The 14,797-nt window shown below is 48.4% G+C and overlaps 1 protein-coding gene across 1 annotated transcript in view; it reads left to right on the top strand.

Annotated features, from left to right (window-relative positions):
• Window positions 1–1,949: 1,949 nt before the first annotated feature.
• Window positions 1,950–14,797, top strand: part of ARHGAP44 (Rho GTPase activating protein 44) — a 177,204-nt gene continuing 164,356 nt past the window's right edge. Inside the window, exon 1 of the mRNA XM_049635352.1 lies at window positions 1,950–2,385. Within this exon, the coding sequence (XP_049491309.1) occupies window positions 2,333–2,385 (53 nt within the window). The 5' untranslated portion in view covers window positions 1,950–2,332. The remainder of the gene's footprint in view (window positions 2,386–14,797) is intronic.

Below are 14,797 nucleotides of genomic sequence, written 5' to 3'. Positions count from 1 at the left end.
GTTTTGAGAGAGAGACAGAGAGAGACAGAGAGAGCAAGTGGGGGAGGGCCAGAGAAAGGGGGAGGACAGAGGATCCCAAGTAGGCTCCGTGCTGATAGCACAGAGCCCCACGCGGGGCTGGAACTCGCGAACCGCGAGATCATGACCTGGGCCTAAGTCAGACGCTTAACCGACTGAGCCACCCAGGTGCCCCTGAGGAGCTAAATTTTTAATTTCATTTAATTTTAATTAACTTAAATTTCAATACCCAAATGCAGTTGATGGCGACTGCATTTATCGGACATTGCAGTTCTAGATGGTAGCAGAGACAGCGTTGCTAAAAGTCATACAGTGGGGGCACCTGGGTGGCTCAGTCGGCTAAGCACTGGACACTTGGTTTGGGCTCAGGTCACGATCTCACATCTTCATGGGTTCGAGCCCCGCAGCGGGCTCTGGGATGGCAGTGTGGAGGCTGCTTGGGATTCTCTCTGCCCCTCCCCCACGTGCACTGTCTCTGTCTCTCTCAAAACAAAATAAAACACTTTAAAAAAAAAAAGTCATACAGTGACCTTAATGCCTCTCTGTTATGTATACATATAAAAACCAGGCTACCCCCCTGGCTTTTAAAAATATCACAAAGTGGAAATAATTGCAGTTTCTATAAAAACTATATTGACTTTATAAGCAGAGCACAGTTGGTTAAGAGCAAATCATGCCTTCCCTTATTAATTGGCTGGAGTTGCCTGACCTAATAAGCGGAGGCTAAATTCACAATTAATTAAAGATTTCATGTTCATTCAGCCAAGACTTGCCTCAAACCATCTCTTGTTCAGCTGCCCAGCAAGACACTTAGAACCATATTTAGGCCATCTTGCGTCTATAATCAACATATGCAAAATATACCATCTCAAAGAAGTTCTCTCATTGATCAGATTCGTCATTCTATTTCGGAAGAACATTCTGCTCCATTGTGCAAAGTATAATCATAGTTGTAGGCAACGAATGTATGACATAGAAATTTATATGTTATTTAATTATTGGTAATTTAGCAGATAGTTGTCTTTGCTTATCTGCTGGGCAATATTAAAGGTCTATTAGAGAGGAGAACACGGCGGCTTAGAGAGGTTATGTAATTTTTTCCAAAGGTTATATAATTGGGTTTTGGAATTCTAACATACGAACTCGTGTCTGATCCAAAGCCCCTACCAGCCAACAATACTATTCTTACTTGACAGGTGATGAGAAAAACCTATTTGGAATCACCTATCTGTTCTGAAGCACGGAGCCTGCAGAAAGTCACAATCCCTTTTCAAAGAGTCAACTGATCCTAATGGAGAGCTGTTGTGGAGCACCCTCCGGGCCTGCCACAGCTGTTGCCCCTTGGTCCCCTGGAGGTGGAAGGGAAATGGGAACAGCTATGAGACTGGGATGTAAGCCACGCAAGGAAGCCGTCCCAGTCAAGCCGCTTGCGTAGACACGATGCTACGATGATCCTACCCTTCCTCTATCTGGGCTTCTGGTTACTTACTGGCTATGGTGAAAATCAAGGATGAAACTTCTGTGACGCCTGCCCTGCAGGGCCAAGCCCCGGACCCCAAGCTTAATTGTGCACCTCAACAACTACCAGGTGGCCTGACGCAATATTATGAGCCACGTACCCGCCGGCCTAAATCTTCTTCCCGTGAATTCAAAACAGCAAAGCCTCACATTCACTTAGAATACAATGAAAGGCAGATGCTCGCTTTCCTTATCTGCCGTTGGAGTCCTGGTTCCACTTTTGCTATTTTTAAAGCCGCGAAACCTTTCCCTTCCTGGAGTGCCACCGCGCAACCCCATCCCCCCCGCCCCCCTCTCCCGGACCCCGCCCGGCGACGTGACCGGCCTCCACCTCCGCGCGCCTCCGTCCTTGCAAAACTTTGCACGCGGCAAGGTGGGCAGCGGGGGCAGGACTACAAGTCCCAGAATGCACGGCGCCCGCCGCACAGGCGCAGCGGGGACCACCCGGCCAGCCGGCCAGGAGCCTGCGGAGCCTCCCGGGTCCCCGCGCCGGAGAGGGGCTGGGTGGCAGGCGGCCGGGCGGACCTGGCGGGCGCCGAGGGCGGCCGCGGGCGTCAGCATGCAGGCGCGGCGGCGCGCGTGAGGAGGATGCGGCAGCGGGCGCCGCGGCGGGCGGAGGAGTAGGCGGCGGTGCCCTGGGGAGGCAGCCGCGCGCGGGCCAGACGGCTCCCGGAGGCTCCGCAGTGCCGCCGCCGTCGCCCGGGAGGCTCCGCGCGGGAGCCATGTAACCTGCGGCGGGCTCCGGGCTGCTCCGTCCTCGCCCCAGCTCCCCGGCCAGCGAGGCAGCGGGGCCACGATGAAGAAGCAGTTCAATCGCATGCGCCAGCTGGCCAACCAGACGGTGGGCAGGTAGGTTCCCCCGGTGCGCGCCCGCGAGGCTGCAGCCGCCGGGGCGCGCAGGTGATGGAGCCCGCCCGGCCTCGCGACCTCGCTCCCTCCGCTCCCCGCCGCGCCTTCCCCCTGCTCCGGCCCCTGCGGGACCGCACGCGGGCGCGACCCCTCCTCTCGGAACTTCCCCGCCCCCGGAGCCCTTCGGGGGCTCTGCCCGCTGCGCCCCAGCTCCGGTTGCCAAGCGCGAGGTGTGACGCATCCTTTACCTGCGTCCCCAGCTGCCCCTTCACCCCGTCCTCCCTGCCTTTCCCCGGGACTCCCTCCTTCGCCCCTGGCCGCCTGGCTTCCTGGAAACAGGTGTTTGCTCTGATTGTGCTGGAGGCAGCCGACCCGCAGTGGCTTCTCCGAAGATTCCCTCCCCTGCGCCGAGTTCAGGCTTCTCGGGGGTCCAGGGCAAGTGTGGGGCCTGGTCTTCGGCTTGGCAGAGCTTGAGCCCGCCCCTCCTGCCGCGTTCGTTTTCTGGGACTATGACTGTACGAGATTCTGGATCTCTTTATCGGCCGGGTTTCTTAAGGCGATAGGTGTTGGAGACGGGGGCTCCGGAGGGGTGAGGGGAGAGGGGGGCAGGGAAGGTGCTGCTGGAATGGCGCTGCTGTGGGCTGGGTCCTAAGACCGATTTCAGTGGAGGGAGGGAGGCTGCAGAAAGGGAGGTCCAACTCCTCTGGAAGATGAGATAAGCAGAGGATCACAGCCAGGTAGGGGAGGGGAACCGAGAGGCCCTACGGTCGGGGAGAGCCAGGCCGGAGAAAGCTGCAGGACCCAGCCTGCTGTCATCGCGGTGAAATGGGCTGCATCTGGGCTAGTGTCTCCAGGAGCCGCTCTGCAGGGTGCCAACATCTATTAACCGTTACATAAGGATTCTGGTGGGTCTCTTCCAAAGCTAGACGTGCTGTGAACAGGGGGTTGTGAGGCTGAGGGGGGCTTTCGTGGACCTCGTCCTGGCCCGCAGTGGCACAGGAATTCAGGTGTGCAGCCGTAAAGCCAAGTGGAAAGCAGAGAACCCAGCCTTGGGTGCAGTTCAAGTGCAGACACATCGAGGGCTCTCCACCAGGTTTACCGGGAAACCAAATACCTTTCTTGGGTGGGAAGTGGAGCCTGAACTGGCATCTGGTAGGGTGGGCGTGGGGGTATCCCTGGGCAAGAGGGGACCCTAAACTCCCAGGTGAGCATACTGCCCCAATTACGGTGGGCATCTGAGGGCAGGGGATGCGGTGGCTCCTTATGCTTTCAGGGACTCCAGATGGTTTCCAAGTAACAATGTCTAAAATTGCCTTGGATTCATTTCCCTTTCCCAAACACATGTGCTTTAACATGAGGGGGAATTTATGAATAGCAGAGTCAGATTAGCCCAGATTTCTGGCATGGTATCGCCCCAGATATAGCCTCACGTGGGCTGCCTTTTGATGTGTTGGACACCGAGACCGTGTTTTCCCGTATAGGTCGTTGCGCAAATGGTAGTCCAGCTGACCTGTCTTTGATATCTTGATTTCTGCCTCCCTCTGAGGGCTGGCATCAGGCATCCCGACAGACCACCTAAGCGATCAGGAGGCTCCTGGCCGCAGACTTGGATGGCTCGACTCGCGTGGTGTTGGGGTTTCAGCTCAGGGCTCGAATGGGAATGTAAGCAAGGTGTTTAAGCTTCCTCCCTGGCGCCCTGGAAACCAACCATCTCCTCTGCCTCTTTGCAGGACTTGTCTCAGAGTGGTAAGATTTGTGAACCTTAGGCATAAAACCTTTTTTTTTTTTTTTTTTTTTTTTTTTTCCCTCATCCACAGAGGGAATGACAAAGGAACACGGGGAGTTGGGTTTCAGAACCGGTGAGTGATCTTACTTATTTAACAAAGCGCATTCTCGGAAGTCCAAGCAGCTGGTCACCAAGAGGTACTTTCCACCCGTCTGTTGGGACTTGGGTGGGTCCCAGCGTGTGAATGAATGCTGTCTGTCTGTCAGATGGCACCCGCTATGTTACGCACCAGGGAAAGTGAAGGCCGGTCCACCACTGTGTCTCACCGATAGGTATCCCTTTTGGTGACATTCATTTTTATTTATTTTTAAGTTCATTTTGAGAGAGCGAGCAGAGTGAGGAAGGAGGAGTGGGAGAGGGGGAGAGAGAATACCAGGCGGGCTCTGCGCCGAAAGGCTCTCCCTCGGATGTTGAGATCATGACCTGAGCGGAGCTCAAGAGTGGGATGCTTAACCGACTGAGCCACCCAGGCACCCCCCTTTTGGTGACATTTAGAGTGAACTTTTTAAAGCCAGAGTCAGTTCGTGACGCTTGACTGTTTAAGAGTTTCCGGTGGCATCTCATTGCATTAGCATCGCAGATCTTTCCAGGGGCCTATCGGCCCTTACCGACTTGATTCCTCTCTGTCTTCCCATGCTTGTTCTGTTGAACCCGATCTTCGTTCACTGTATTGACAAGATGAAAACCGTGTACCGTAGGGTCCACCCCGATAAAGAGGCAGCATTTACTTTGTCTTATTGAGAAAGCAGTGAGGTGCGGGATCCTAACACCGCTCAATTTCTGGAGTCTGTAGAAGCCACAGGATTGAACGTTTGGAATTGGTGGATCAATTTACGCAGGTGCTCTGGTGAGACGCTGGCTTCTCATCCTTGCGTGTCTGGGAAGACAAGGCTTTCCTGTGTTTGAGGGAAGACCAGCAACAAGTTTGAGGGTTATTCCTCCTCCCAGCTCTTTACCCCCTCGCCTTCCGTAAAATTACGGGTTCTGGAGATCTTCTGAACACAGAAGAGTTAGGGACTGGATGAGTCTCCTTCGCGACTTAGGAGTCGCCGTACTTAAACGTCCTCTGTGGAGTTACTAGTGTTTTCTCTCGAAGTGCTCGCGCCTGAGTGCAGAGGGCATCAGCAACTGTGAAGAATTTATAAAATCCACCAATTGCATTTAACCGGGAAGAGAGTCGTCTCTTCCCGCAGCTGCTTGTTTTGTTTCTGCATGGGTTCTTTCTGCTTTGAATTTTCTCCTTTCAGTGCCTTCCTTTCCCTCCTCCGTCCTTTGGGAAGCCTTCCCTGGCCCCGCAAGCCTGGACCCCCGTGTGCCTGACACTGCGCTCAGCACTAGGACATGCCAAGTGAAGTGTAACTCCAAGCATCTTTGGGCAGATGCTGCGGCCATTACTGGGTTACCTGCACTACGGCACGCGCTCCTACATTCTCTCATTTCTTTCTTCCCTCCGTAAATATGTATTGAGTGTCTGCTAAGTGCCGGGCCCTGCTGTGGTTCAGGAAACCTTAGAGTGTGGAGTAAACAAAATCTCTGTCCTCTTGGAATCTGTATTTTTTTAAAAATGTTTATTTTCGAGAGAGAGAGAGAGAGAGAGAGAGAGAGAGCGCACAAGCAGGGAGGGGCAGAGAGAGAGAATCGGAAGCAGGCTCCAGTCTCCGAGCCGTCAGCACAGAGCCCAACGCGGGGCTCAAACTCAAGAACTGTCAGATCACGAGCTGAGCCCAAGTCGGTCACTTAACCGACTGAGCCACCCAGGCGCCCCTTGGAATCTGTATTCTAAAGGCATGCTGTGGTGACATCGTATCGCAGTTTTTATCTTTGCTCGTTTATTTTTCCCTCTAGACTTCAAGTTCGTTGTGGGCAGGGACCCTAATGCCTAGCAGGTAGTAGGTTCTCCAAAATTCTTTGAGAACCGGATCAATAAGCGAGCAAAAGGTCCAGGTGCCGTGGCTGGGGAAGTCACGCAAAGTGGTTCCAAGGCCCGAGTGACTCCTGACACAGTGCCTCTTTCATGTTGTGATGGAGTGGGTGCCTTGAAGACTGGGTACAGCATCGCTGCTGGGCTTTGGAAAGACAGAACGAGGTTTAAGGGGGGAATTCGTTCTTGCCTGATTTATACGCCAGTTTGTACCTTCGAGAGCATCTGTTGGCTGCTGGGGTGAGAGGCACCCTGAACGGCATCGAGCGTTTTTCTTGGAAGTGGTGCTGGTTTGTGTCAGGAGGAACAAAGCCGTGAGCGGGAATTTAGAGACGCACCCGCAGCGAGAGACGATGGGAGTAAAACCGGCACCTTGTTCTGGGGAGGAGGAAATTTCCCCCCACCTCTTCCGCCTCCGGTCTGCACCGTGAGGGTCCCAGTGGCGCCCAGCTCAGAACTGTGAGAAGGGCGAAGGGAGGCTGGCTCACATCCAGCGCTGAGCAAATGGTTGATGAGGTTCATTGTCCTGAGAAGCATGAAGGGCTTCTTAGATTTTGACAGCCATTGTCCAGTGGTGGCAACGAATGGACAGGAGCCGTGCTCCTGTGCGTGGTGCGTTGACGGGTGACGTTCGCGGTGACTGGGAGTAGGCGAGGGGCTATGAAGTGTTGGGAGGGAGGCTTGGAAGTTCAGGGCTGTCGGGTTGGATTATTCGGTTTGGGAGGCTATGAGCTGGGAGGGGAAGACAGAGCTTTGTCTACAGAGCCCCACTTTTCCGTTTCTAGACTGCTCGGCACGCAGCCCCGAGTGGACTTGGTTTCTGGTGCACGGCTTGGCTGAGTCCCTTTGCCGCTGTGCAGCTCTCAGAATATGACTGCAGCAGCCACTGGTACCCAGATAGATGCTGAGGATGCAGAGAGAGCCTCTAGGTCAAAAACAGCCAAGCCAGTGAGGATCTTTTCCTTGAAGGTTTCTCTCTGAGACACGGCCTTGCCCATCAGCAGGCCTCCTGAGAGCCGTGACCCAATCAATAGGACATCAGGGAGAAAGTCAGAAGCCATTCTAAATTAGTCATGAGACCGCTCCATTCCCCACCTATGATTTCCTGTGAGTCGGACCCGGTAGATGGACGCAGGCCCTGCCGCGTCTTCCTGCTAACCCAGCAGGGTCGGCCAGACCCAAACCTGTCCGCGCAAGGAGCACCGTGCGCATTTATTCGGTCTCAGGGCGAAGTTGTCCGTCGGAGTTCCGTGGAGGCCCATGCCTTGCCACCTGCTCCGGTGTGCATACGCGAGATAACAGAACGTACTCCCCACGTGCAGAGCACGCTGGCAAATCTGGAAGGAATATTCTCTGCCCGTGTCTTCTGAGCTCCTTACTGTGCAGATCTGCTGCCTCTCAGCCTTCTGCCGGGCTGTTCTCGGCAGTCTGTGTGAGGCTGCCTGGGTTTCCTGGAGGATGCTGTTATCCCAGACCTGCAAGTCATTGTGAGGGACTGTTCACCGGCAATTAATGACTTTCCTTCCCGCTTTACCTCCGCCGAAGAAATATATCAATACTCATTAGTGGTTTTCATGATGGGTGATAGGGACCACTTTTTTTTTCCCCTCTAGAAAAAGTGGGTCAGTAGCCCTGTGAATAAAGCAGTAATTTATGGTTGTTCTTTTTGGAGGGGATTAGTAGGCAATCCCTCTCATTGATAACCCAGAACAGTTCATTTCAAAGGCTGTATTGATAACGACAGCCAGTAATGAAATCGTGCTTGCGCTCAGTGTCAGGTGTAGGCAGGAGAGAAAGGGGCTCTCCTGTGGGGCGCTGGGCGTCGGAGTAAGCTGGTACCCGGAACCCCACTGGCTCTGGGAAGCGTGTGGCCATCTAGCAATTTAAAACTATCCTTTCTGTCCGGGAAGCAGATGTTTTTGCTTTCGGTTTCCAACTTTAGAGTTTATTTTTAGAGTAAATGTTTATTTTCCCACAGAATTCAATTTACTTTTTTTAACTTTCTTTTTGGTTATATAAATGCTATTTGTTTATGGTAGGAAAGTTATAAACTTATAGACGGGCAAAACGTAAAACAAAAACAGTGGTCAGTAATCTCACTACCTGGGGACTACATTTAATATTTTCGGTATAATTTTCTTAACAGGCAAATATATGTTCTTAAAAAAGAGAGAGAGATCATATGGTGTATACTGTTTTGCAACCTGCTTCTCCCCGCCCCCCGTGTATTACATCTTGAATATCATCTCGTGTCGACAAACTACAGTATAATTTTTCAAGGGTATGCAATATTCCACTATGGTCAACCAATTTCCTTTTGCTCATCACATAGCAAATACTTTTCACTGGTTCACTTTCCTAGGATGAAGTCTTAGAAGGGAAATTTCTGGGTGAAAGAGTGTGTGAGTTTTAAAGACCACATGAGTATATATTTTGTATATAAAAACATACACGCGTATTATATATACATTCTCGGTAGAATTGCCAATTTCTTCTCCCTAGCCCTATCAGCAAGTAATATCACAACTTTGTTGATGTGTGAGTGAAAAACCTCTCTTTGCTTCTCTTTTAACTTAAGTGAGATAGAACATCTGTTTAAGTTGACTCGATATTTCTTACCTTTTCCGAATTGCCTGCATAGGTCTTTGCCCCATTTTTCTTAGGTCACATCATAACTGGTTTTTTTTTAAATTTTTTAGGTAATTTTTAACATATTAAGCATGTATGTGCTTTGTCATATGCCACACGTATACCCTATAGTTTTTTTGGCCTTTTGTATTTTGTTTGATGTCTTTTGTAGTATTTTGTGATCTTAAGTCTATCAATTTATGGTTTGTGCTTAAATATTATGCTTAGGGATGTTTTTCCCAGCCTGAGATGACACATATTTCTACATTTTCATTACCATTTACATAATTTAATTTTACCATCAGATTTTATTATTTAAAAATTTTTTTTCAATGTTTATTTATTTTTGAGAGAGAGACAGAGTGCAAGCAGGGGAGGGGCAGAGAAAGAGGGAGACACCGAATCTGAAGCAGTCTCCGGGCTCTGAGCTGTCAGCACAGAGCCTGACGCAGGGCTTGAACTCACAGACTGCAAGATCATGACCTGAGCCGAAGTCCGACGCTTAACCTACTGAGTCACCCAGGGGCCCCTACCATCAGATTTTAAATTCATCAGTCATTAATTTTAGTGCATGACATGACTTAGGTGTCACATTTAGTTTTTTTTTTTTTTTAAGTAAGTAGTTACCCTACTATCAAAATGAATAATGTAATTCAATCCCACTGTATTGAAATGCCATCATGTACTAAAAAATTTCATCTACTTGGATCTATTTCTAGGCTTTCTAATTTGTTCTCTTTACCTGTCAGTTGGCAGGAATGAAAGATAGGCTCACCTGCCCAGGGGAGCAGCTGTGGGTTGCTGTCCCATGCTTCAGGTGGGAGGAGCTATGGAGTTGGTCTGGTTCCCAAATCTCAGCTTCATCCAGGGCAACTCCTTGGCTTGGCATTTAGAAATCAACAGCTCTGGGGCACCTGGGTGGCTCAGTCGCTTAAGCATCCGACTTTGGTCAGGTCACGATCCCATGGTTCCGTGAGTTCAAGCCCCGTGTCAGGTCTGTGCTGACAGCTCGGAGCCTGGAGCCGGCTTCAGATTCGTGTCTCCCTCTCTCTCTGCCCCTCCCCCGCTTATGCTGTCTCTGTCTCTCAAAAATATATAAACATTAAAAAAAAAAGAAAAACACCTCAACAGCCTTGCCTGTCTTGTGGTGCCTTCACCTCAGCTAATCTACCAATTACTCCCTTATAAAATAGAATTGCTTGGGGCACCTGGGTGGCTCAGTCGGTGAAGCATCCGACTTCAGCTCGGGTCACGATCTCGCGGTCCGTGAGTTCGAGCCCCGCGTCGGGCTCTGGGCTGATGGCTCGGAGCCTGGAGCCTGCTTCCGATTCTGTGTCTCCCTCTCTCTCTGCCCCTCCCCCGTTCATGCTCTGTCTCTCTCTGTCCCAAAAATAAATAAACGTTAAAAAAAATTAAAAAATAAAATAAAATAGAATTGCTTATATTTCCCTGACTTCGCTTGTCTGTTTATTTTTTTTTCTCAGCGTTTTTTATTAAGATGGGGGAGACTGACAGTTTTACACCAGTGAGTATGATGAGAATTCTTCCTATCTGGCAAAAGGATACGCCTGTTCAAGTCTCTTTATGATCCTATGAAATAGTTTTGTCCGTTTAAGTCCTGCAGAATTTTGCTTTTGTTTTTAGGTAATTTGTCATTGTCATTACTCTTGACTCAATGCTGGGAATCTTTTGTTAAGGTCTATTTTTTTCCTCTTTTTTGGTGGAGTGTTAAAAAAGTTACTGATTTTTTTTTTGTAATTATCGTAACCACCACTGTCGTAAACATATCTCATTATTTTTAAATACTTTTAAGTTTATTTATGTATCTTGAGAGAAGGTGTGAGCAAGTGGTGGGGGAGGGAGAGAGAGAGCGAGCGAGCGAGCGAGGGAGCTGACAGCACGGAGCTCGATGTGGGGCTTGGTCTCACGAACCATGAGATCATGACATGAGCCCAAATCAAGAGTCAGATGCTTAACCAACTGAGCCACCCAGGTGCCCCACTTTTTAAATTTTATTTATTTATTTAATGTTTATTTACTTTTAAGAGAGAGAGTGCACACACACACACACACACACACACACACGTGTGCCCCAATTTTTTTTTAATGTTTAGTTTTAAGTGGTGGTGGGGGGGGAGGGTCAGAGAGAGAGGGAGACACAGAATCCAAGCAGGCTCCAGCCTCCGATTTCTCAGCACAGAGCCTGACATGGGGCTTAAACCCACATGCCGTGAGATCATGACCTGAGCCCAAGTCAGACACTTAACCGACTGAGCCACCCAGGCGCCCCCAGGCACCCCGCTTTTAAACACTTTTTACAAAAATTGAGGCTATTGAACTTTCTAGGTAGACATGCATATTTTCTGCAAATAATAATTTTGCCTCTTCTTCTCCAGTATTCATACTTATTTTATTATTTTGTGTAACTGCATTGTCTAGGACTTCTAGAACAGTGTTAAAATACTGGAGCAGTAAGTGGGCTTCCACATCTCCTTACTGTCTTCCTTGGAAATGTATGACAGCTGGTTCAAGAGATCTTGTTTTTCAATCACATTACCTATTACATGATTTTATGATGTTACTTTGGGTTTTTCTTTGGTGCCAAAGTTAAATTTGATTAACTATATTCTCAGGGTCTTTAAAGATCATCATATCTTTTCCCTTTTAACTAATGTATTCACTTGATAATTTATGCAATAAATATTTATTGAGCACTTACTATGTCCCAGACATTGTTTTCATTCTTTTCACTGGGAATACACCAGTGACAGGGTACCTACCCGTGAGGACCTTGTGTTTTCTGAATTTGACCCCCTACTGTTTTCTAATATTGACCTTTCTGTGCCTTCCTGCAGTCACTCTTATTTGACTTTAATTTGTTAGTTTTTACAAATACTACATTTAATTTACTGGAGGATTTAATTTATTTAATTTGTTGTTTTAGGATTTTGGCATTCACGATTCATAAATGAGAGCATTGAGTTTTTTTCTTTGGCTAACCCTGCCAAATTTTGATAACATTGTACAATGAAATTGCCCACTGCATTTTTTTCCGTGCAGTGGTGAGGTTAAGGAATTACATGTTCTTTGAAGGTTGGAAACAACTTTTCTAGGACATTTTTTGGAGATAGTTCTTTGACAGTTTTCCCAATTTCTTCGTTGGACTATTGATGTTTTCTGTCTTTTCCTGGGTCATTTTTAGTAACATAGTTTATAGGAAGGCATTCATTTCATTGTGATTTTAAAATTTAATAGGATCTTTTCTGAGTATAGAATTGTATCTCCTTTATCATCCTAATTTGCATTTGTTTCTTTTTTTTTCACCTAACTAGCTTTGCCAGAGGGTTTGCTTTCCTCCACATCCTGTAGAATCACCTCTTAGGTTTAATCTATTCTTTTCTTAAAAAAATTTCTTTCTCGGGGCGCCTGGGTGGCTCAGTCGGTTAAGTGTCCAACCTAGGCTCATGTCCTGATCTCACGGTTTGTGAGTTCAAGCCCTGTGTCGGGCTCTGTGCTGACAGCTCAGAGCCTGGAGCCTGCTTTGGATTCTGTGTCTCCTCTCTCTCTGCCCCTGCCCCACTTGTGCTTTGTCTCTCTCTGTCTCTCAAAAATAAATAAATGTACCAAAAAGTGTTTTTGGGGGTGCCTGGGTGGCTCAGTCGCTTAAGCGTCTGACCTCGGCTCAGGTCACGATCTCACCGTCCGTGAGTTCGAGCCCCACGTCAGGCTCTGTGCTGACAGCTCGGGCCTTGGAGCCTGCTTCGGATTCTGTGCCTCCCTCTCTCTCTGCCCCTCTCCTGCTCATGCTCTGTCTCTCTCTGTCTCAAAAATAAAAACATTAAAAAATTAAAAAAAAATTTTTTTAAATAAAAAAATGTCTTTCTCTTTAGCTCTTGATTGGCGTTTTCTTTTTTCTGCTTGTAATAAATTTTGCTTTTTTAAGTATTTTTTTCCTTCTTGATTTCCTTGGGCTGATTGTGTTCTTTGACTAGTCTCTAGTTCTCCGTGTTGTATTCCAGTAGGTCAGGCTCTGCTATGGTCACATGTGACTTCTGGCACCTCAGTGGCTAAATATAGCCAAAGGTTATTTTAAGCTCACGTGAAACGTGAAGGGGGTCTGGGGACTTCCAAGGACAGCTTTCCATCATGTGTGATTCAGGGATGCGGTCTGATTCCTTCCCCCTTCCCCCAACCCCCCTCCCCCGCTACCCTGCCTCCTTCATCTCAACATGTGGCTTTCAGTCACTGCTGAAGGTGAAGAGAGAGCGCAGAAATGCCATCCTTGCTCTGAAATGCCTGGGCCTGGCATTTACAAATGGCACCTATGCTCATATTTCATTGGGCAGAGCTGGTCACAAAGTCCCCCCGGGGGTATGACAGGAGATGGGACGTCTACCGCTGCTGCATAACCAGAAGTATAATCTCTCTTCTCTCCCACTGCCCATCTTTGAAGCCCTGCGTGTTCCCCTGCTCCACACGGTCCCCTCTGCCTGCCCTGCCCCCCTCCACAATTGTGCCCCCATGAGAAGGTCATTCTTTCTCTCCACCATGAGGGGGTGGCTGTAGATTGTCAGAGTCCTTTATAGGAAACAGATCCATCAGAGGGGGGCATCTTTAGGGTAACAAAGTTTTCCCTTACTGATGCCCAGTAATGATGTTTCCCTTACTATTTCTCATGCCAAGATTTGTTTTGTGTGTGTATGTGTGTGTGTGTGTGTGTGTGTGTGTGTGTGTGTGTGTGAGAGAGAGAGAGAGAGTGTGTGTGTGTGTGTGTGTGTGTGTGTGTGTGTATTTTTTAAGTCCTTCCTACAATGGGGAAAAGATTAATGAGGAGAACGGAAATTCCCTCTCATCTTGCCACACTGGAATGTCACCGACTTTATGGGATTGTTGCCAGGGTTAAATAAGATAACAAATATAATACCCTTAGCATAACCCCTGAGGAATAAAAAGCGCTCAGTAACTTGTGGGTATTACCACTAACCCTTGCTGTGCTGCAAGTCTTTTTGATGGGAGGCCCTTGTTTTGATCTGATTTATAGGCCTGAGTGCCTGAAAATTACAGCCTGAACTTCATAACCATTTGTCTTACGGTCCCAAATCAAACCCAGTTTTTCTGTTTAGTCACACAGGTGAAATGATCTTGAAACACCAGTAATACTCATGGCCTCATTCATGTAAAACCATCAGGACTTATAGTTACCATATGACTTAGAGTGTTCTAGGTTATGCTGCTGTGACAGAGGCCCTCCAAGTCTCGGTGGCTGGTAGGCACTGGGCGTAGTCCTCCCAAGCACCCAGGCCGCCATAGCTCTGTTCCACACCTGCCTGTCTGATGGCGGAGGCAGGAAATGACGTGGCTCCTCGTGTTTTCTTCTGGAAGTGACATGTGTCACTTCTACTCACTTCATTGGCCGAAGTAAATCACCTGGCCGCACCTCACTTGAAGTGGGGCAGGCAAAGGCTAATCCTTCATGGACCCAGAAAGGGCAGAACCACAAAAGCCACAGCCATGTCACCTGTAGCCAAGAGCCAGCTATGTACTTGATAGGCATTATTTTTATGGACTCATTGCGACATCTGTATGAAGAGGGTGTTCTTTGTAGCCCTGTTTTACAGGTGGGGAACGGAGGCTAGAAGTGGCCGACCAAACAAAGGGCAGAGCCAGACTGGAGCTGGGCTCCTAAGTAGGTCAAGCACAGGCAAATGCTTCCTCTGGTCGGCTCTCCCCATCGGTGGATACTTCAGATGAGGTGGGTTTGCAAGTGCTCATTAACTGCTCTTGAGTGGAATGAAACTAAAAAATGTCACATTCATTTAAGGTAATGGGTATCGTGCAGGCAGCCTTAACCACAAAGAGCATACAGCGAAATGTCTGCCAATAGAAAATTCTTCTCTGTGCGTCCTCACTGCAGTTTCAGAGAAAGGGTGAGAGAGCGCCATTTGAGAGTGTTTTATTTTATTTATTTATGTATTTATTTATTTATTTATTTATTATATTTATTTTTATTTTATTTTTTATTTTATTTCATTTTTATTTTAATTTATTTTTTATTTTATGATCGTGATGTACGTGTC

Source organism: Panthera uncia, chromosome E1 (assembly GCF_023721935.1).
Source record: "Panthera uncia isolate 11264 chromosome E1, Puncia_PCG_1.0, whole genome shotgun sequence".
Taxonomy (NCBI): Eukaryota; Metazoa; Chordata; class Mammalia; order Carnivora; family Felidae; genus Panthera; species Panthera uncia.
The sequence above is the reverse complement of the archived record's forward strand: the minus strand, read 5'-3'. Positions and strand labels throughout refer to the sequence as shown.